Source organism: Centrocercus urophasianus, unplaced genomic scaffold, assembly GCF_019232065.1.
Source record: "Centrocercus urophasianus isolate 14NV4802_14NV808 unplaced genomic scaffold, USGS_Curo_1.0 seq_11, whole genome shotgun sequence".
NCBI classification, from domain to species: domain Eukaryota; kingdom Metazoa; phylum Chordata; class Aves; order Galliformes; family Phasianidae; genus Centrocercus; species Centrocercus urophasianus.
The window spans coordinates 77,745,931-77,768,241 of record NW_024884253.1 but is presented as its reverse complement, the minus strand read 5'-3'; the positions used below and the strand labels follow the sequence as shown (position 1 = coordinate 77,768,241).

The window sequence follows — 22,311 nt, the reverse complement described above, 5'->3', positions numbered from 1 at the left end:
TTGTATGAGTAAGGTTTAATTAAGAAGTACAAGATTTAGCCTGTTATCTGTAAATATACATGTGCCTTTTCTGATTTATTTTTTTAAATCTCATTCACAGTCAGAGAAACACATTTATACGTGGAGTTTCGGAAGCCTGCAAAGTGTGAGTGGAGAGACATTACTTACATGCCTGTGACTCGTGTACTGTTTTAGACCTAGGTCTAAAAGCTAGGTGTAGCATTACAGATTTGAAAACCATAGATACAGATGGCACAGCCAGAAATGCTACCTACTTCCAGTGGGGGATTGGAACAAGATGATCTTTAAGATCCCTTCCAACCCATATCATTCTGATTCCTGAACGTTACTCTTAGCTCCAACATTTCCTTTGCCATCTCATTTCCCAGAGCCTGATTACATCCAGTAGTCTTTGCTACATTGTGCCCTTTCACATTTGCAATAGAAGAACAGCTGTTACTGATCATGCCTGAACATCAGCCTGTGCATCCTTTACTGTGTGCACATATGAAGACATTAAGCAAAACAAACTGCTGACCAGAGGACTTCAGGAAGAAATTACATCAACCTTCCTAGACATAGGGCTGACTGTGCTTGTGCCTTTTACCCTCATCCCAGAGCAGACTGTACTGGGCTTAGTTGGAGGCAGGTGGAAAAATGAGGATTGTGAATCTAAGGCAGAGTTTTCCTAACAGTATTACATGGGAAGGATAATGACACTAATTTAACACAACTGTTGCACTGACTTAGCAGAAGTTCGTAAGTCTGAAATCCATATAGCAAGTTTACAAAATTCTTTTGTAATGTGCTGTGCTTTCTGAGTCACACCATTGCTTTTTTGCAGACACTACCTGTGAGCTGAGGCTTATTGCTGAGCCGCAGGTGACGGTGACTAACGCCTGATTGCTTATGACTGTCAGGAGTTATTAAGAGCTGGTTCTGTGAATAAAAGCATCCAGTGCTTGGATTATGCAAAAGACAGTGCTGCTGAAAGCAAGCAAATGGTGTGAGAAAGCAGAGATGGAAGAAAAAAATGTCTTTGTGTCCCAAACGTGAGGCACGAGGAAAAAACAGAGATTTATTCAAAACCCCGTAAACGACCATTTAACATTTTACAGAAACGATCACAGAGTCGCGGGGACTGGAAGGGACATCTGGAGAGCATTCAACCCAGCCCCCGCTACAGCAGGCTCTCCACAGCAGGAAAACATCAGACCTCAACGCGGCTCAGCCCTATGCCCTATGCCCTATGTCACTGCTGGACCTGACACCACCTCCACTCCCACAGCCCCACTGCAACCCTCCAGCCCACTAACTTCCGCTTCCGGCGCCCCGCCAGCATGCGCACAGCCCCTCGGATAGGGCGGGGCGCGGCGTGCTGACGTCAGATGACGCGCGCGGGGCGCTGCCCGGAAGCGGAAGCGGAAGCTGTCTGGCCGGCGCTGAGGTGCGGAAGCGGCTGGCGGAGGCCGGCGTTTCGGTTCGGTGGGCGGCGGTGGCGGGAAGGGCAGTTCCGGCCAGCCGCGGTCAGTCTCGTCTCGTGTCCTTCCCCTTCCCGGCGCCCCGCCATGTCGGGCAACCTGCAGGTACAGCGGGTCCTGTTGAACCCGAGAGGGCGGGCTCGGCGGGGTGGGGCGCCGGGCTGGGCCTGGGGGCAGAAGCGGCGACGGTAGCGGGGCGTCGAGGAGGCCTGAGAGGGGGCTCGGAAACGCCGGAGGACCCCGGGTAGTCCCCTGCACGGCCGGGACCAGAAGGTCCGGTAGCCTCTGGGGCAAGACTGCGGCCTGCTGTGAGTTGGAGACATACTTTGGATTGGGGTTCTGCTGAGAGCACTGCTCTCAGAAATGCTTGTCTACTCTCTATACCTTTTTATTTTTTTATTTTAGCCTTCGGTTGTGGGAGTGTAACTGCTTGTGTTGTCGGTTCAAAATAAATCCAGGAATGATCTGTGCAAAAAGTAGTTTTAAACCTGTTTGAACTGTGTTTAAGGCTATGTAGTGCTTATACTCACCAAGCTGGGAGAGATCTCACTGTGGCCTTCCAGTAGTTGATGGGAGCTTATAAACAGGAGGGGAACTGACTTCTTGCATGGTCTGATAGAGATAAGGCAAAGGGTTTTAAACCAAAAGAGGGGAAATTTAAGTTAGATGTTAGGAATAACTCCTTACTCAGGGGGTTGCTAGGCTCTGGCACAAGCTGTCCAGAAAAGCTGTGGTGCCCCATCCCTGGAGGTACTCGAGGCCGGGTTGAATGGGGCCCTGGGCAGCCTGAGCTGGTGGGGGGCAGCTCTGCCCATGAAAGGGGGATTGGAACTGGGTGGACTTTATGGTCCCTTCCAACCGGAGCCCTTCTGTGAAATTGCAGGGCTCAGAGTAAGCAGGAGAGCAAAGCCAATGTTCATTCCGAGGGTGGTCTTCATCCAGCTATCAAACTATAGCCCCGTAGGTATAGCTTGTGCCTTATTTATGGTTACAGCTATGCCTTATTTCATACAACTTTCATATAAATTATTTCCTGTTTGATACTCATGTTTTTCATCGCAGTAGCAGGCTAAGAGCCTTCCTGATGTAATCAAGTACCAGAGCTGAGAGTCTAATACCCAAGTGATGGTGTTCTAGGTTTTTGTTTAAAAAAAGAAACACCACAAACAGCCAGTACGTGATGTAGGCCTTTGTTTTTGTATTTCAAAGGAGCAAGGCTCTAAGATGCCCTGTTAGGAGACTTACCATTGAGCAGAGGCAGTCTTTACCATTTAGAGCACGGAACCATAGCAGCATAAAATATCCTGGGTTAGAAGTGTTACACAAGAATTAGCAAGTCCAACTCTTATTTGTTGTTTGGATACAGTGTTGCTTGTATCATAGTTCTGCTTTTGTTGTGCTGCATCCAGGAATCATTGGACTGTTCTTGTGGTAATTAAATCACCAAAGTAACAGAAATTATTGTTTGGAATTTATTTTTGTTGTGCTGAATTTGAATGGTTTGTAGAGGGCAGCACGAGGTCAGCAGTGAGGAAAGACTAAGTTCTGTTTCAAAGAAACAGATGTTTGCTCTGTTTTCAACACTTGTCACAAAGGATCCATAGTCTTGCTTGTCAGGTGATTGTTTTGAAATAAATTATTCTTAATTTCAGATGGATCCAATGAGATGATCTTTATTTCCAAAAAAGCAAGACAAAACAATAGAAGGAGAAGTTTTGCTCCTCTTTCTCTGGTGGCTTCAGTTTATCAGCTTGGTTTTGACTGAGACGCGTCAGTGGCAGGTTGCTGTTGAGAGCACGTGCACAGCAGTGTCTAGTGAAAACCCTGTGATGAGGTTGAACATCTTCACCTTGCTGCCTGATGTTAGCACAGTCGTCATGAGCGTGCTGTGTGTGCCTTGGGAAATGAACTGGCAGAGGTAGAAAAATGCGTATGGGGCCGTAGAAGTTCTAGGAAGCGTTAGTCAACTCTGGCTTTTCTAAGCATAGGTGCCTCGGTCATTTGAATTGTCAGTTTTAATTGTCCTGAAGAAGTACGGATGTTCCAAGGAATGAAATGTAATAATAAGAACTCAAAAGCAAAGGAATAACAGTAATATCAACAAATCCACAGGCCAGTGTGGTGTCTTAGATTACGACCAGATATATTTCAAATTAGCACAAATAAAAATCCACCTCTAAATTGTCCTTAACTTCTGTGATAATTTAGGTACATTTCCTGTCCATTGGGCTCCCTCCATAAGCACACTGGAGAGATGGTTAGAATTTCTCACTTGGATATCAAGTACCTAAAGCCTTCAAGAGAAGCTTACCAAATAATGAGTCTTTGAAACTAACTCCTGGCGTTGGGTCAGAGGGGAAAGGGTGCTGGTTTCATTGCTTTGTAATCATTTTCTTCCAGTAGCGACTTTGAAGCCAATAGGATTTGATGAAGACAACTGACAACAAGTCTTCAATAACATCAACTGTTTTGGGTAAACATTAAAGAGCAGAAAAGCTGGCCACCAAAAGGGGCAGAGCAGCGGCTTAAAATCTCTTTGATCACATGAAACACTCACACAGCACTCATTTGAATTATTTACCTGTGTTACAGAAAGCAATAGACCTTGCTAGTAAGGCAGCACAAGAAGATAAAGCAGGAAACTATGAGGAAGCCTTCCGTTTGTACCAGCATGCTGTGCAGTATTTTATCCACGTCGTTAAATGTAAGTGTGATGCACTGGGTGATGAAGCCAAGTTTTATATTGCCTGCAGTAGTCTCCTCTATCGACATCAGTGTTTGACTTCTGACTGTCAGTTGACACTTGCTCTCTGTAGCTTGGCTGAGGTGGTATATTATGCAACTTTTGTCCTCACTATATAGCATGCCTGCTCCCTTCTTGTAAGAACTCTTAGTAGCATCCACAGGTTGTTTTTTGCTCATTAACTCGTGCCTTTTGCTTTCATATGCTTTTTCTACTGGTGTTTTTTACTAATTTATGTCAGTCACACTAATCTTGGCCAGCACAGTGTATCAGGTGGACTTGTATTCTCTTGTCTTTCTTCAGTTTTCATTCCCTCGTAATTATTTTATGCTTTTGTTTTCACATTTCTCTGTGCCTTTTGCCTCATGTCCAATGTTTGTATGCAAATAATGCATTTCCTTAATGTAGGTAACAGGCCTAATTTGAGTGGGCTAGGGTTGCTAGCCTGACATGAGCACTCACAGAACTCCTATGACTTGGAAAATAAGACAAAATCCACTTTTTCCTTTACAGTTACTTAGGGATTGATAAACACAAATTATATTGTCCATTTATTTCTTTTGGATTTTGTCAGAGTACGACTTCTGTGCTTTTAACAGTACTGAGGTACTTTTGGGAACTTAGCACATGAGCTTCATATTTTCAAGCTTGGTTGCTGATTCAAAATACTGCAGTAGTGACTAACAGAACTGTGGCTGTCAAACCACTCCTCATTTTTTCAGATGTTTAAGACACTGTATAGCAGTTTGAGACAGAAAAAGCTGCCAGTGCCATTGTCCTTATTCCTGTTCAGTCAAGTTTTTAAGGCAAAGCAATGTTCAGGTGTATATTTGATTTGTAAGTGATTATTTACCATTGATTTGTAGGTGTTAACTTCTTTCCTGTCACTTCTTTCTGTGGCATAGAGGAAATAATAAGTAAATGAAACATTTGGATATGTGGTAAGCCCTGAGAGAAGTATCTTGATAAGACATAAAGATGTTTTCTGAATGACACACGTGTATTTTGCTGTTAACATTGTTTCTCTTCAAACTCTCAGATGAAGCACAGGGTGATAAAGCAAAACAGAGCATTAGAGTGAAGTGTGCAGAATATTTGGACAGAGCAGAAAAACTGAAAGAATATCTGAAAAAGAGAGAGAAAACTGCACCAAAGCCAGTTAAAGAGTCTGGTCCTTCTGATGGAAAAGGGTATGTTCTGTGAGAAGGTAAAGCAAAATACTTCCTGAACTCAGCTTATTCTAAGATTCAGCTTTTCAGAGATCTCTTCAAATAGTGTTTTTCAAGTGCTTCACTTCAGGTAACTGCTAATGCTGAAGTACACTGGCTTAAAAAGGAAAAATAATGTAAGTTAACATCACAGGCTTTTTTGTGCTTGTTTGGTACGTCTTTGAATGCTTCCATAGGAAATTGACTGAAGAATGAAAGCTGTTTCACACTAATATTTGCTTTTTGGGTTCAATGACAGTGAGCCTAGTGACACAATTCTTCTGCATGTGAATACTTAATAACTAGAAAACAAATTCAGATTTGGTGATGCTTACTGTGGTCTAAGTTTTATTTGGCTTACATTTGGTAAGAGGTAACAAGGTTCTGTCATAGGCTGATGTTCTGATGGTCTGAATCACTCCTGCCTATCCACTGCCTTCCTTTTATTAGATCTGTTTTTCATTTTGCACATCTGAGAGCTGAATCAGTCCACCTGAACAAGCAGATCCTCTTTTGTATTTGCTAAGGTAAAAGAAGTGTTTCACAGTGGTGTCTCTGAGTGAGATTGCCCTTTTTGGTAGTCCTGAACAGCTAGAACTGCTCAGTTGTCTCTTGAAACTTCACCCGATTTGCAGTGTCTTTCATTGGCTGCTCATTTCATGAACTGTTTTTTGAGCTGTTCTGCTGGTTTGTAGTAGAAGGAAGCATGAGGCTACGTGTCTCCATTTTATTTCTTCCTTACCTCATATACTTTTTTCTACTCTTAACTTCCTTTACTTTGACAAGACCAGAGACCTTCATAGTACTAAATGCAATTGGCCAAGTCCAGTTGCAATTCTGGACAAGGAGTAAGTGCCAGCATCCACAGTGAAACCATTTTGCTGCTTCCATCTTGCTTTTGTTTCCTAGAGGCTGAGTCAACATGCGTAGAAGTGAGTTGAGAGGAAGGGCTCAGGTCTGCAAGGAAGTTGAAATGGTTGGGGAGGGGAGAATTAGTGTAGAAAAACAAGACTACAGTGATGTAAACTTGTAGAGAGCTGAAAGACTCTAAAATGGTAAGGTTTTTCATTCCTTAGAGCGATGTCTTTTCTACTTGCTTTCTGATTTGTAACCTAGGACAGCGTCTCTCTGTGTATTTCAACATTTTATTTCTTGTTTCCATATCAGGAATGACAGTGATGGGGAAGGAGAGTCAGAGGATCCTGAGAAAAAGAAACTGCAGAATCAACTTCAAGGTAACTTCGAAGCCTCTATTTATTTAAATGGAGGTGACTTTGGTCGAGTGAATTTCTAGTTGTTTGGTTTTGTTGTTGGTTTGGGGTTTTTTGCCAGTTAACTTTAAGTGGTTCAACTAGTATATAATCTTCACATCCAAGTACAGTCTTAATGACAATATGGGTTTGCATGCCATGAAATTCAGTGGTGAATATGTTGAAATTGTATTATTTATCAAGAAAACATTTTCCAAAGGGAATAGTGGCAGGATCCCAGATAGCTATTTTGTTAGACTGTGCCAGTTTTACTCTTAGGTGCATTGCCATATTATTGCCCAGGGGCCAGAGTGACAGATGCCATCCAAGTATGTGGAATAAACAGGACCATTTTCACAGAAAGGCTCGAACTCAAGTTGCTAAGGTGGGAAGATGGATTCTTGTTTGTTCACAGCAACAGGCAGGGTTTCCTCATGTTGCTGTGATGAGGGGTGTTACTCAGTTGAGTAACATAGTTGTTTCTGTTTTTGAAATAATGTGCTGTACACATTCAGTGATGCAATATATAGCAGCTAGCAGTAGTTTTTTACCCAGTAAAGAAGTGGCTTAGCTTGGTATTCATTACTCCTTAATGGTAAGGAATTGGTGAAAGCTTGCCTGCCAGGTGATGCGTATCGATATGAAGAAACTTCATTCTCCTTCTTATTTGCAGTAAAACAGAGATCAAATGCATTTGTTTGATCTCTCAGTTTCTGTCATTACAGGAGCTGCTGTATACATTTGTAAACTGTGCCATACTTCTGCTTCTCTACATGTTTACTCAATTCTGTGTTTGGTCCTATGGGACAATTTCCTATATTGTAAAATCATTAAGCATTGGACTCTTAGCCTGTGCTTCACTATAACCATTTTGTTTCTTCCAAAATTAATCTGACCTTCAGTTCATCAACAGTGTCTTGCACCCGGCACTTCTTGAAGTGTTTCCTATGAACTGTAAGGTTCTTGTTTATTCATTCTCTTGCTTTCAACATCTGAGATGTGACATCTTTGGTGTTTTTAAACTTAACATAGGAGTCTCCTATTCAGTGTAAGTTCTGGGCAGCCTTCACTCAATTTTACTTCCTGTGACAGCTATAGATATGCCCTGTATTCAGTTTTACTGCCTTGTTACTCTTAGCTGACTTGGTCTTAAGGAACCTTCCACACCTATGGTTATTTATCAACATTTTGATTTTAACAGCAACTTGACTCACTGTGGGAGTAGTGGCCACTAAAATTCAAACTGGAACATAGTTGTGGGTGTATTGTCATGCACTCTCAGAACTTTAAAGGCCTTTTGCACTCTGTTGCTTAGTCTTCCAGCTGATGGGAGGTGCTGCTGATGGTGCTGGCTGCAGGGCTGTCCTCCCGTCCTCCAGCAGCGTGGCTGTCCCGGTGGTCCAGCTCGTGGCGGATCGTGGGGCCGTACAGGGCTGCTGTGGTGCCGATGAGCCTTCTCACGAAGGGCACCACATCACCGCTGGTGATCAGCTGCAGCGCCTGCACCAAAGCCTCCTCGTCCAGTCCATGCTCACAGAGGAAGTTCATGGTGGACCACATCCCCAGTTCCACTTCCCACCAGTCATTGCTGGACTGCTGCTGGATCTTGTCCTGCAGCCATTGGAGCAGGGGTTGAAGGTCTTCCTGATGTTCCTTGCAAAATGTAGCCTAGACCTTAGCTGGAAAGTTGTGCTCAGGTGGGATGAGCACCGGCTCTGCAGGCCCCTGCTCCTCCTGCAGGCCTTGATCTTGGTCTGAGTGCGCTGCGGGCTGCGGGACAGCACACTCGAGGAAGTCATCATCCGACCTCACCGAGTATCGGATAGTTCTTATTTTGTGCCCGCATACGGCACAGCTCGGCTTCTTGTAGGCCCACCAGATGGCACAGCCGTAGCACAACTGGTGTTGGCAGGGGGTCACGTAGGTGACATCCTCCCGAATTTGCCCGCAGATGGGGCAGACCCAGTCGGATGCCACGTCCATGGCCCCGGGCTGTGCGGTGGGCTGGGGAGAGCTGAGGTCGGGAAGCTGCTCCCCTCGCTGGTGCTGCAGCAAGCAGAAGGTGTTACGAACTGCAAAAGAGAGAGAGAGCCCGCGGTCACTCGCTGCCCCGGTCCCTCAGCAGCAAACCCTCCTGGTCCCTGTTCCCCACCAGCTGCTGCAGGGGCCGTGATGTCCTGCACCACTCACCTCTGCTGCTACAAGCGCACCCTGTGCGGCCCCAGCTGCCCGAGGCAGGCAGGGCTGAGGGAAATGCTGCTGATACTGTGGGACGGGCACCAAGAACTGGTGCCAGCAGCCCCACAGCTCAATGCAACCAACTCGCTCAGTGCTCCAAGTCTCGCAGCTATGCTCAACTGGAGTCCAGGCACGAGTGCACGCTGGCCTCTGCCAGAGCCCAAATCTGTACAGGGAGGGCTAGCGAGGTCACAGCCATCTCCATTACTGACATTACCACCCCTTGGTCAGTGACCTCACCGTCCATCACTCCGTGTGTTGGGGCCCCAGCCAGAGCCTTCATCATTCTGTGTTTTGTTTTTTTTTTTTTTTGTAATGGTGATACATTTGGGGAAATAAAAATTGCATGTATTTACTCTCTCTAGAATAATCCATCTTCTGTGAACTGTTCACATTTTCTGCAACTTGGATCCTTCTTTGCCTCTTCTGGTTTTGATGCAAAACAAATTGATGTTGGTCTCCAGGCTTCCTTTTACTTCTGAGTGATCGCAGCAGGTTTTTTTTGTGCTTTCCTGTGCACCGTACTCTAGGGAGCGTGCTGCGTCGTGGTGTACATCTTGTTGATCTCCTTTTAGGAGGTGTGCTCTTCTGTAACTGCTGTTGGTATGTTTGCTGATCAGTTACAGAGTAGCTTTGCACATTGCAAAACTTCTAACAACTCTCTGCTTATTGATGGTTTATTGGAGTAAAAGAAAAACAAGTGCCAAATCTCTGTAGAAATGCTATCTGTTTGCCTAGCGTTGTTTGATGTTTAAATCTGTGTGGAAATGGCTTGTTTTTATTTTATGCAAACATGTGTGTAGGTTTCTTTTTTCAGATGTATGGTATCAAGCAGTGGAAGAACATGCCTCACTGATTTATACAATCTTTTCTTATAGGTGCCATTGTTATGGAGCGACCAAATGTAAAATGGAGTGATGTTGCTGGCCTTGAAGGTGCCAAAGAAGCACTTAAAGAAGCAGTGATCTTGCCCATTAAATTTCCACACTTGTTCACAGGTCAGTATTACAGCATTTATTTCCTATTCTAAATACCATGTTGAAGAGAGTAGTGTGAGCAGAGTCTGAGAAGAGCATGATGCTGATACATCAGTGGCTCAAGCTGAGATGACAGATGTTTCTCAGGTACACACAGGAAACTTAGTAAAATAGGGAGGCTTCATGAGGAAGACAGACTTGCTCTTGATACAGTGTTTTGATGATTGCTGATTCCTTTCTTGCAGGAAAGAGAACACCCTGGAGAGGGATTCTTCTATTTGGACCACCGGGAACAGGGAAGTCTTATCTAGCAAAAGCTGTTGCAACAGAAGCAAACAATTCCACTTTCTTTTCAGTATCCTCTTCTGACCTGGTCTCAAAGTGGTTAGGAGAGAGTGAAAAGTAAGTTGGAGTTTCCAGAATTCCAGGAAAATATCATCAAGAGGAAATTACATTTTCAGAGCTAGATAGGATACTCTAAAGAAATTAAATTTGAAGGAAAGTTATGTGTCTTGTTAAAGTAAACCTTAGATTTTTCTGTGCTTCAGAGCAGTGTCAGATGAAGGTACCATTATGCACTGTACGTTGTGCTGCAGCAGCTGGACTGCTCTTCAGTACTCAAGACTGTTTTTATAACTAGTTCAGACAAAAGTATCGGGAGCACGATGGTGATCAATGCCCTTCTGATCCCAGCTGTGACTGTACAATGAAGTAGTCTGAAGTGTTGGGGTATTGTCCCTTTCTGTCCCTTTCTGGCTCTGTTGCAGTAGCCCTGTATATAACACATGATGTTTCCTTCTCTGTGTGAAGGGCTTTTTTTTTTTTTTTCTACTTTCTGTTTTCAGACAAAATCTTGAAGACAGAAAAGATAGGCATATGTGGGTTGGAAATGGTGACCACTCACTCATTCATTCTGCATGTTTGTTACAATGCAACATGTTAATAAGACCAGGAAGCCTAAAGTTACCTTATTCAGTGGTATCTCACTCAGCATCTCAGTGTAGTGCAGAGTTATTGGAGCTGAAAGGGTGTTGTATCTTTGAGTAGCTTTGTTAATGTCTTATGTGGGATTCATTTTATTTTTTAGTTTTAGATTTTTCTTAACAAAATCACTGCATCATAATCCAAAGTTACGTGTTCTTGCTGGTTTGCACACTAAGATAACTGCAGCTGTTTCCTTTTTTAAGATTAGTGAAAAACCTGTTCCAGCTTGCCAGAGAAAACAAGCCCTCTATTATCTTCATTGATGAGATAGATTCACTGTGTGGGTCAAGAAGTGAAAATGAAAGCGAGGCTGCTAGACGGATTAAAACAGAATTTTTAGTCCAGATGCAAGGTAAGTTGAATAGTTTTCAGAATCAAAGGAGTTCAGCTATGCATGAAATACATAGCTTACATGTGAAAAAATCTGCAGCTTTACTCCATTACATTTTGTAAATGTTCTAAAATATCAGACAGTCTCTGTTTATTTTCTAAATGGTGAAATTATTTCTTGGTATAGGGGTTGGTGTTGATAATGAGGGAATATTGGTCTTGGGAGCAACAAACATACCCTGGGTTTTGGATTCTGCTATCAGGAGAAGGTATGTTGGCCTATGATTGATGTATTTGTGTTTATGGTCAGAAATTTACAACTGTTGTGAGGGTTCATTGTGAGGCTGTTGGAGCGAGTGATTCACTTGATCCTTGCAGACATGGCTCATGAGATGGACTGAGTCAAATCTCCCCTTCGTTTAAGAAGTGGATTGTTCACTCTTACGTTTGTCCTGTAGTTAATGTGATCTCTTGGTCAGCTAATTCCATGTGACTGAGCAAAGAATTTCTGCTTCTTTGCTGACTGGTTTCCTAGTGAGTATGGGGGGCCAGATACAACATAAGCAGGTCAGAAGGGTAAGAGAGGGCAGAGCCACCATTTTCAACTGTAGCAAACTGGTGAATAGCATGAGTAATTTCACAGAATTTTATGTAACACAGAAGCATCATTTTTGCTGTACTGGTCACACAATTTGTGATCTTTCGGTGTGTGTTTCAGCTGCATTTCTGTAATGGGATGATGTTTGTATCCTTATCTGATGAGCTGGATCTTCCAGCTGCAGAGCAGCAAAGGGCAAATGAAGTCATGTGCCAGATGTGATTACGTTGTGATGAAAATACAACCTTTAGAATGGTAATTTTTGTAGGCTAAAGAAACATTGCTTTTTGGTGGCAATGTCATTTTACCTATATACTTAATTCAACTTGACCATGCTTTGACTGGTGAGTTTATACCATGTGGCCTCCAGAGGTCGCTTCCATCCTGTGCGAATGTAGTTTCACAGAAAGAATAAGAAGTGAATGTGGTACTCAATCTTTGCAGTGTGAATGAGTATCTCTCATCCATAAAACTTAAAGGAGCTGGTAGAGCATTGCAATAACAGAATTAAGCTGTCATGGTTTTGGCTCACTTTGTTACATATAGGAAGTTAGTGGTGTTCTACTTGGAGTCGGTCTTACTTTCCTGGTGGGAGGTTGTCCTCTCTTTGAGAACAGATGCTTCAAAGGAAGCACTGCAGTTATTAACCATTCCTGCCAACAGCTTTATTAAGAGTAAGACTCCAAATCTGTTTCCAACTACAGCGTTCTGTGTAGAAACTGGTTGTGTGAACGTGTTATCAGGCAGCTCTTTGAGTGTGAAAACTGTTCAGATATACTTAAACATTATAAAAGACTCCTTTTCCTTCAGTTACTTTCTTTTAAAGCACAAACTTTGCTGGAGTGAACCGACAGTCTGAAGAGACTTTTTGTCATAAAAAGGAAGTAGTTGTTCAATTGTAGCTTATGATAGCTATAGTGGTACTAATGAGTACTAATATAGTAGTACTAAGGCTGCAGAATATCAGAGATATATTTTTAAAACATTTATAATACAACCTCAGAAAGAAGCAGTTTCATTTAGGACCGAAGTGTGTGCTGATTTGCATAAACTTCTTTCCATTGTGCACCTGCGTGAGCCAGTGTCTGTGGAGCGTTGTGCTTTGATCTTTCTGAAACCAGGTTCGAGAAGCGCATTTATATTCCTTTACCTGAAGACCACGCCAGGGCTGCGATGTTCAAACTGCACCTCGGGTCAACTCCAAATGTCCTAACAGAAGCAGATTATCGGGAGCTTGGGAAAAGAACCGATGGCTACTCTGGTGCAGATATAAGCATCATTGTACGCGACGCGCTGATGCAGCCTGTTAGAAAAGTGCAGTCAGCTACTCACTTTAAAAAAGTAAGTAAAAATCAGACATTTTTCATATTGCTTCGACTCTGAGAATTAATTTGATCTGAAAACTTCTTGTAAGTAAGCCAAGTTTGGTTTGGGGTAATACCATGTGCTTACAGATGTGTGTACGCTGTTCTTCTTACCTACCAAAGGAGTACTTCTAAGTCCTGCCATAAGTTTCTGGGTATTTGTGCTGTGTAATCCAAGCTCTAACGAATCTTCACCTCTGTTAAAAGCATTCGGTTTGAAGCTCAACTTAAATCAGAGTGTTAGAGTTGTGCTCTTCTTCTATACTAAGTTATGCAATTGTTTTTCATGTGTGTAAATGTATTCTTTATCTACATGGGAACAGATGAATTACAAGTGCACAGCTGCTTGCTTGGGATGTCCTTCACACTGTGAAATTCAAATTCTTGTAAGATTCCAGTAAAAACATCAAGTCCCCTAATGTTACTTGTGACAGTAGTAAAGATGCAAGATGGCTGAGCAAGGTCTGTCATTGCTGGGGCAGCAAGGAGCATCTTATGGATGCTGCTGTGAAGTGAAAACTGCTTTACACTTAGTTGCTGTCTAAAAAGGGTGTTGAAACTATATAAAAAAAAAAAAGACTTTTTTTTGCTTATCTAGCAGTTACACCTACATTGTATAAATAGCATGATGCTATTTTTCTTGTCTAGTCTTTTCTTGCTGTTGTTTTGGTTTTTAGAGATCCAAACTAAAATAATCTCTGCTTACATTTTTACTGCAGACTTTGTTTTTTACAGAAATTCATGTATTTCAGGTGAAAGTGGATTCTTGTTATCTGTAGAGACTTTTGACTCTGTAAAGGGAAGCTTCCAAAGCTTGAATTTTGTTGCTCTTTGTGTCATACATGCAATTTGTATTGGCAGCATTTCTTGCTCATCAGTTATGATGGCTGTTTTTTGTATGTTTTTTTTTTTTTTTACCAGTAACTCATCCAGGGCCCTAAACTGAACAGCTAGAGTTAGTGTGAACTGAAGGTGGGCACTTTTCTCCACATAGTTATAAGGAACACATAAGACACCAAGGGAAAAGAATGCTTAAATGCAATATGGTTCAGAATGTAAGAGATCTATTGAAATTCCAGTGCTTGCAGTGAGGAAACATTATCAACTTGTTAAAATATGCCAGCAGTCTGTAACTTTGGTGGTGGGGAGGAATATTTGATAGGTTTTTTGAGGAACTTTTTCCAGTTTAAAATCAAAGAATATTTTGAAACAGTATTTTGAAGCTGTGATGCTGTTGTTAGCTGCATTTGCTTAAAAAATAAGCAGCTGTTTTGATATATCAGGGAATTTCTGGATTATTCCTTCCCTTAAGCAGTGATGCCTGAAGTATTTATCCATTGTTGTCTTCAAACGATGATGACATTTCTGGCCAATGGGTTGTCACAGTTTAGCCTTTCATGGACATTTGCAGACATCTGAGGCGTGTCTCAGACTACCACAGAACAATGAAATAATCTCAGTTACCACAGTAACTGAGCAGCCAAAGGCAATTCTTACCAAAGGCAATTCTTACCTCTTTTGCCAAACAAGAAAAACAAAACAAAAACTACAGTGCTTTGAGTGTTCTGATGCAAGTCTATTCCACGTGTTTTGTTTGTGCTTTAATTGGATGCAGACTTTTATTTTTACAAGGAAAATCTTTGCTTTATTAACTATTTCCATAATAGCAATTTGTCCCAGTTAAATAGAATCATGGGATGGTTTGGGTTGGAAGGGACCTCAAGGCCCAACCAGCTCCAACCCTGTGCCATGGGCAGGGCTGCCAGCACCAGCTCAGCTGCACAAGGCCCCATCCAACCTGGCCTTGAGCACCTGCAGGACTGGGGCACCACAGCTTCTCCGGGCAGCTGTGCCACTGCCTCGCTGCCCTCTGGCTAAGAAGTTTCCTCCTAACATCTCACCTAAATATGCTCTCTTTTAGTTTAAAACTATTCCTTGTCCTAATCGTCATCTGCCCCTATAAAAAAAAGTCACTCTGCCTCCTTTTCTAGCACTTTGCTCCGTTTTTGTAACTCATTGTAAACCATTGCTTGTTGCAGCTGATTGATATTGGGTTGTCCAAGTGAGTTTCTAATATTATAATCCATGCTTTTCCTTGCTGTGCTTTAAAAGCAGACTGGAACAGCAAATCCAATTCTCTGCTGTTAAAAACAGTTGTTTTTGATCTTTGCGTATGTTCTGTGTTCATGGAGATGTGTGATACTTCACTGTCTGATGAAGGATGGTAGAACTACAGCTCCTAGATATGCACTGTGAGAGGATAAGAGGCAGCTGGTGCAGCTGTTGAGTTTCTGTCCGTCTATCTGGAAAAAAAGGATGGTTTCTGTTCTCCCACTAGATGGCCCCATTTTTTATCAAGTGCTGTTTGAGACTGTGTCCAAAAAGGTGCCCACAACTTTGCAGTACAGTAAGTAAAAGCTTAAAAGGGCATCCATGGCTGCCTAACTTGAGGGACACTCAGCAATAACTGCTGAGAATTTTTTAGAAATGCTCACCAGTGGTGAATGGACTCCCAGAGTGACCTGGGACTAAGAAGAGAGTGGTCTTCTCCAAAGGGTAGTCCTGACACGTTAGCTTTCGACTAACATTCCTACCTTGAAGGCTCATTGGTTCTGATGTGATATGAGGTCAAGTATCTGACTACTGCTGTGTGCTTTCGAGTGAATGATGCCAGCATCTTTACACAATTCCACTTCACTGGGTAAGACTTCCGTATGGGTGAGGCATCTACAGGAAATGCAGGGAATGCTTTTGCTCTAAAGATGTTCAGCTTCAGTTTGTTTATTTATTTATGTATTTATTTATTAGGTAAAAGGACCATCAGTGTCGAATCCAAATACCATGGTAGATTTGTTCACCCCTTGCTCTCCAGGTGATCCTGAAGCTGAAGAAATGACATGGATGGATGTTCCAGGGGATAAATTACTGGAGCCTAAAGTTTCCATGGTAGGTTGGTTTGTTGTTTTTTTTTTTGTGTGTGTGTGTGTGGCATTTCTTGCTTTGCAGGATCCTGAAAATACTGAAGATATTTTGGAGCCAGCATGCAAGGCAGTTTGCTCAGCCCTTTGTTTTCAGACATGCTTGGACATATCAGATGATATTTCAATCCCAACACACAGCACGACAATACAGTACGTTTATCAGCTAGCCAGCTCTACATTCCTGATAAGCATTTATTATTTTCTAGTGGCATGCAGTATAGACAGCACCTGACCCTTCCTCCCTTCTTTAATTTTTCTTTTATTCATTTAAAACCTTCAGAATTCCTGCTCCATGATATGTTACTTTCTATTGCTCTGTAGCATTATTATTGACACTGAGAAGTGGGAAATTATGTTCCCGCATATAAATCCATAAATCCAAGTGTAAATTGGGAATAATGTGCTGTAGGTAAATGTTGCCCACAAAAGAAATGCAAGCGTAACCAATACAATGTAAAATGCTGGTGGATGTAATGGTAGTTTGGATTATACTTCATCACAGATGACGTAGCCAGCTCTCACTAGCTTTCAGCTGGATTTTTTTTTTGTGTTAAAATATTTGCTTTTGTTTAAAGAATGAAACATCATATTTGAGACAAATTGCAATTTATTGCTTAAAAAATGACAAATTGCTGAGCACTTATTCTGTATTTTATCCCCAAGCAGCAAAAGATTCTGAATATAAGTGCATAGTTTGAAGGAAACACTTGATGTCAAATTTGTGCTGATGTCTGTTCCTGTGAGCAAACGATTCTGTAATGAATGAAAGGAAGGTGTTGCATAAGGATCACAAACCTCTAAATAGAATGCACTGCTTTGTACCTGTAACCGTCATTTGTTTGAGGAGAGAAATATCCGTGTGTATTTGCACACAGAAGGAAGCACAAAAAGATGTGAACAAGTGCAGGCCTGCCTTAAAACTTCTGCCTGTGTAAACTAGGTGGATTTTTCATCAGTCTTTCCTGGAATTAAATACAATTCCTTCAATGCTCCTAAAGGAATGTAGGCTCCAATGTGCCATGTTGCACAGGGGCTTGTTTCAGAGTCCCAACTCAGTCCTTGTCATTAAAAAGATCGGACTTCAATTCTTTCTAAGCAGGGTATCTGTTGTATGATGAGATGAGAAAATCTAGAAAATCACGTTGTTGACTTTTAACTTAACCTGTGCTTTTATGGTAACATGAGATGTTGAGCATCTCCTCATTTAATTTGCCTTTGGCCAGGACTTTTCTTATAAATTTTTTTAACAAGGTTTCTTAACTGCTGACTTTTAGTTCACACCTCTGTGATTTTTTTTTTCTGAACTCCTCCATTTTCTAGTAGTCAAACATAAACATAAGAAACTGGCTGAGCTGAAGAAACAGAAGTTACCAGTCATGAGCAGTGAATCTTTGCTGGAGATCAGTGATGAAATTCTGTGTCGGAGAACACTGAAGAATATGTGGGAACACGTGATTGTTTTCCACTTTAAACTGATGTCCTTAAAAGTGTATTGAAATGTGTATCTGAAAGATGGGAAGCTCAGTTTGTTGCAGTAGGCAGTGGTGAATAACACCTGTTGAATGGATGAATTGTTTTAAAGCTGAACCTTGGATTGTGGCTTAATTCCTGAAAAACTCATTGATTGTCTGTCTTCAGGAAGTTAAAAAATGGCCCTTGTACAGAAATGTTCAGGCTTAATTGAAGTTTTGTTTAAGTAAGAGTTCCTATAGTCAACTTGTTTTAAAAGGCTTTTTAAAGCTTACTTTTCTTCACAGCAATATTGTTAGCAGTGGTGTGTTTTCTGAATGCATGTTTTCTTGCTTTCTCTCCCACAGGCCGATATGCTCAGCTCACTAGCTAGTACAAAGCCAACAGTTAATGAGCAGGACCTGGAGAAGCTAAAGAAATTTACAGAAGACTTTGGTCAGGAAGGCTAAGCCAAAGATGTCTGTGGGTCATTAGAACTTTTACTTCCTTAGTATTCTCATCTTTATCGATGGCACTCCAAATAAATGCCAATAAACTCTCCTTTCTTACTTTGCAGAAGGAGTAGAAGATCTGTTTGCAAAGACCCTTATGCTTTTTATATTGTTTCTTCAGATGTCTATTAAATGTCTTCTATTGAAAAATAATACCGAAAATACAATTTTAGCAAAGTGATGTGGCAACTCATTAAATATTTGTAATTTTTAAATGATCAGTTCAGTTTTAGCTATCAGACCTGGGCACAAGCGAGTTCTGAACTTCTGGTAGGCTCAAGAAGAAACCCTTTTTTGAGGGTGCAAGAGTTCTGATTGGTCAGGTGTTTTCAGTAGCAGTCAGCCTATGTGTTAATTACTTCTGTCATTTAGAAAAATGCAACAAGATTGGCTAATTGAGCATACTGTGTGTGTTTGCAGTTGAAGTAAGAAAGAAAACACTGTGAGGAGAAGACTGTATGAGCCAGTGCTTTGTTTAAACACTGATGAACCCGGTATTCGGCTTTTTCTGCTGTGCTGCGTTAAAAATTTTGCCTTAGGCAGCAGGCTTTTGTTTTTAACTCCTTACTAGCTGATACACATCCCACTATGCAACTGAACAAAGGTTCGTTAAATGCGAGTATGTGAAAGATCTCCTGATGGCTGGGTTTTTAAATCTGGTTTTATCAGAGGCTTGGCTACAGTTAGAAAAAAGCATTGAGTAGTACTTGCAAGATTCCGTATGTCAAGAATAGCGAAGTATGGGTAGTCATTGAAGAGCGTAAGGGAGGCATTTTGGGAAGCAGCATAGTGTCAGAGGTGAGGAGCACATAGCATGATATAGCCACAGACTTTGCAGTGATAGGTTAGGTTAATTCAGAACCCCACTGATCATTATTGATACAGGTTACATCAACTTCATGCTTAATCTTTGGGAAGAGGCTGGCACTTTAGTACCGAAGTAGCACTTCTGCTGATTATTATTCTGAAGAACTACAAATCGAAATGTGCCTGAACTTACAACACTACAGTGTCAGCATTGAGTTTGTGCCTTGTAAGTTTGCACTGGCTGTGGATGCAAAACATCTTGAGGATACCCAGAACGCTCTGTTCTGTAATGGCTGTGCAACTCTGTTGTGCATACGCTTTGTTTAACTTGCATTAAAAGAAAATTGCACATTTCACGTGCATATGTCATATGTACATAGGCACATGGATGATTGTCTTTTTATGGGTTTGGGTTTCCTCTTTGTACATATTTTGTGTACTCGATAAATCATAGGATGGGTGAAATTTGCTGTGCTTAAATGAAGTAAAATGTACAACATCAGTTATGTTCTGTGATTATTCCTTCCATGTTACTTTCAAGGATTTATCACTTTTGTTTGGATTTTTGTTTCTACGTTTGACAGCTAAGCAAAATACTCAGAGACAGATTCTTTCATCTGCAAGGTGCTGAGCTTTTGTTTACTAACATAATGAAATGTTCTTTCCAAAGGCATTCAGTTTCACACAGCTTTACTTTGGTCTCGCGCTGGAAAATGTGAATGTGATTCAATGGGCTGCACACCTTTTTGTGGGCAAGCGGGGGAATTCCAGTGTAGATGCAAGCTACTGTGATTTGTAAACTTAATCTTAGTTGCAGCAGGTTTGTTCTCAGTTGCCTCTGCTTGAGAAGTGAGCCACACGCTGGCAGGGTTCTCACCTGGAGGTTTGAAGCTACCGTCTGAATTACTTGTTAATTGACCTTTATAAATGACAGTCCTTATGGCAATCTTAAAATTCTCAGGAAACGTGTTTCTTTGTTGTTGTCGTAGGTCTGTTTGTCTGATGGGTTTCCCTAAACCTAACTGTGTAATCCCTTATCTTTAACGTAGAAAAGTATACTGTATGTTTTAAACCTGCATCTTGCTGCTTGCTCGGCTGTGGGGCGACATCTGTAATGGAAACATTGTTTGGTGTTGTTTTTAGAAATATTCCAAATAAACAGTGCTGGTTAGAACTGCAGCCCCAAGGGTAACTTTTTGATTTGCTGTTTTTGCACAATGAGAATAAGTTGATATATTATCACAGATTCCCAGCTAAGTTATCCCAAAAGATGTAGCTGAACAGCTGCAGGAGGCAGGGGGGAGATGTCATTTACTTCAGTTTTCAGGGTTAATCTAAGCTACGAGTTCTACTCCAAAGGTAATGCCTCCTATTTTAGTATATCAGCCCATGGTGTCCGAGGCAGATGTTGGTGGCACGGCAGTAGTGTTCAACTTCCTACCAGTATTCCATGATGTGCTCTTGCCATGCGACAGATGGCAGCAGAGGGGCAGTCTGACAGAATGGCATTTGGCAGAGGAGTGCAAATGAAGCAGAGGTGTGTCATGGAATTCCTCCACACATAAAAAATTACACCTGTTGACATTCATCGATGCTTGCTGAATATTTATGGAGGCCAAGCAATGGATGTGAGCACAGTGAGGCAGTGGGTGGTGCGTTTCAGCAGCAGTGGCAGTGGAGCACCTCCACTGGTGCAGATTTCTGTGAGCACAGCATGCGGGCTCTCGCTCATTGCTGGTGAAAATGCAGAGCCAATTGTGATGACTAAGTTGAAAAGCAGTGTTCTGTAGCTGAGAGTATGCTCTATCAAACAGTGTCACTGTGCTCTTTGTATCAGTTGTAGTTTCTGTGGAAATAAATAGGAGGCGTTACTTTCAGAGCAACCTCTGTACTCTGAACAGTGCTGCTCGGTTTATAGATGATTAAAGGTTATATTTGCTTTACATAACCAGAACCTCGAAGCAGTGGATAAACGACTTGTATATCTTTCATGCTGTCAGCTGTGACTAGTCTTTGGCTACTTGGCCTACATTTTTTTCCTAACTTCTAGTGCAATTGCTACCTCTGACTGTAATATGAAAAAATATTTCCAATGGGTAAAATAGTTTTTAAATCAGTTGTATCTGTGCTTGCTTTGTTCTCCACAGATGTTTCTTCCCATTGACTAACACTGGATTTTCTGTCACTCGTTACGTATCTCAACACATATATTCATTGAGTTAGAAAAACTCATTAAATTCTCTGGTTGTATCTTTTCCCATGGCCCATGATTAACCTCTGAATCCAGAGTTTGCTCCTTCCCCGATTTAAGCGTTGGTTTTGTCTGTCTTAGAAACTGGTAAGGTTTGATTGGTTTTGATTTTATTATTATTATTCAACTGCTATTCTTCAGAGGTGAGTTGATTGCTTTTGATACAAGGAGTGGAGCAGAACACATTGTTTGGGCAGATACCCTTAAATCAGCTTTTGCGTGTGCTCCTATCAGTAAGATATGCCTGATCATAGTTTGCTCTTTGGCAGCTGAAGTAAAGAAACTGCTTAAATACTCTCTGTTTAGCCCCTGTTTGATCTACTTTTTGTGTTTATTTAGTCTTCTTCCTAATGAAAATCTGCTCCACTATGTATTTTTTCACATTATTTTCTGAAGATTATCATGACAGGAAGCTTTTTAATGGCTCTGAATTGTTGAAATACTCAGGAACACCTTGATTTTGCTGCATACTCCTTCCTTCCTTCAGAATGATGGCTGTGGTTTCTTGGTTGGCTTCCGAACGTGTTTGTCTTAACCAGATTCATCCTAGTAATCACAGCTGACTTAGAGCCATTCACACAACTTAAATAAATTATTGCAAGCACTTGATGGGCAGTTTGCTTCCAGTTGTGCTGCTTTTCCAATAGATACTTTATTATTATCTAAACATTGCTCCTTTTATTCTTGGGCAGGTAGTCTATGTTCACCTTAATTTTTCTTTTAAAATACCTTTTTATTAATAATATTTCCATTATTATTTCACAAACCCTCTGTCGTCATAATTACCTGTGTAAAAATTCTTAATTGTTCCTGTTCATCCTCTGTCCTGGCATTTGTGTACTGACAGCCCAGGTATCAGATAAGCTTGTGCTGTTATTTTTCTTTGACCTAATTACAGTTTTGCCTGCCTACCTCTACCCACACGCCCTTCTGATAGTCAATTTTTGACTAGGTCACTGTTTTGTACATTTTCTGTTTACTCGTATCACAGAATCCTTGAAGTTGGAAGGGACCTCTGATGGTCATCTAGTCCAACTGCCCTGCAGTGCACAGGGACACCCCAGCTAGATCAGGTTGCCCAAGGCCTGATCCAGCTCCGCCTTGAAGTCTCAGGATGGGGGCTTCAACCACAGTAGTG

At 41.6% G+C, this 22,311-nt stretch overlaps 1 protein-coding gene across 1 annotated transcript; it reads left to right on the top strand.

Moving 5' to 3' along the window:
- Positions 1 to 1,454: 1,454 nt before the first annotated feature.
- Positions 1,455 to 20,101, top strand: VPS4B (vacuolar protein sorting 4 homolog B). Its single transcript, XM_042839829.1, has 11 exons — positions 1,455 to 1,586; positions 4,074 to 4,185; positions 5,264 to 5,414; positions 6,600 to 6,667; positions 9,799 to 9,918; positions 10,143 to 10,299; positions 11,085 to 11,233; positions 11,399 to 11,480; positions 12,931 to 13,150; positions 15,982 to 16,119; positions 17,972 to 20,101. The coding sequence occupies exons 1-11, from the start codon at positions 1,569 to 1,571 to the stop codon at positions 18,071 to 18,073; spliced, it is 1,317 nt and encodes a 438-aa protein (XP_042695763.1). The 5' UTR covers positions 1,455 to 1,568; the 3' UTR covers positions 18,074 to 20,101.
- Positions 20,102 to 22,311: the final 2,210 nt, after the last annotated feature.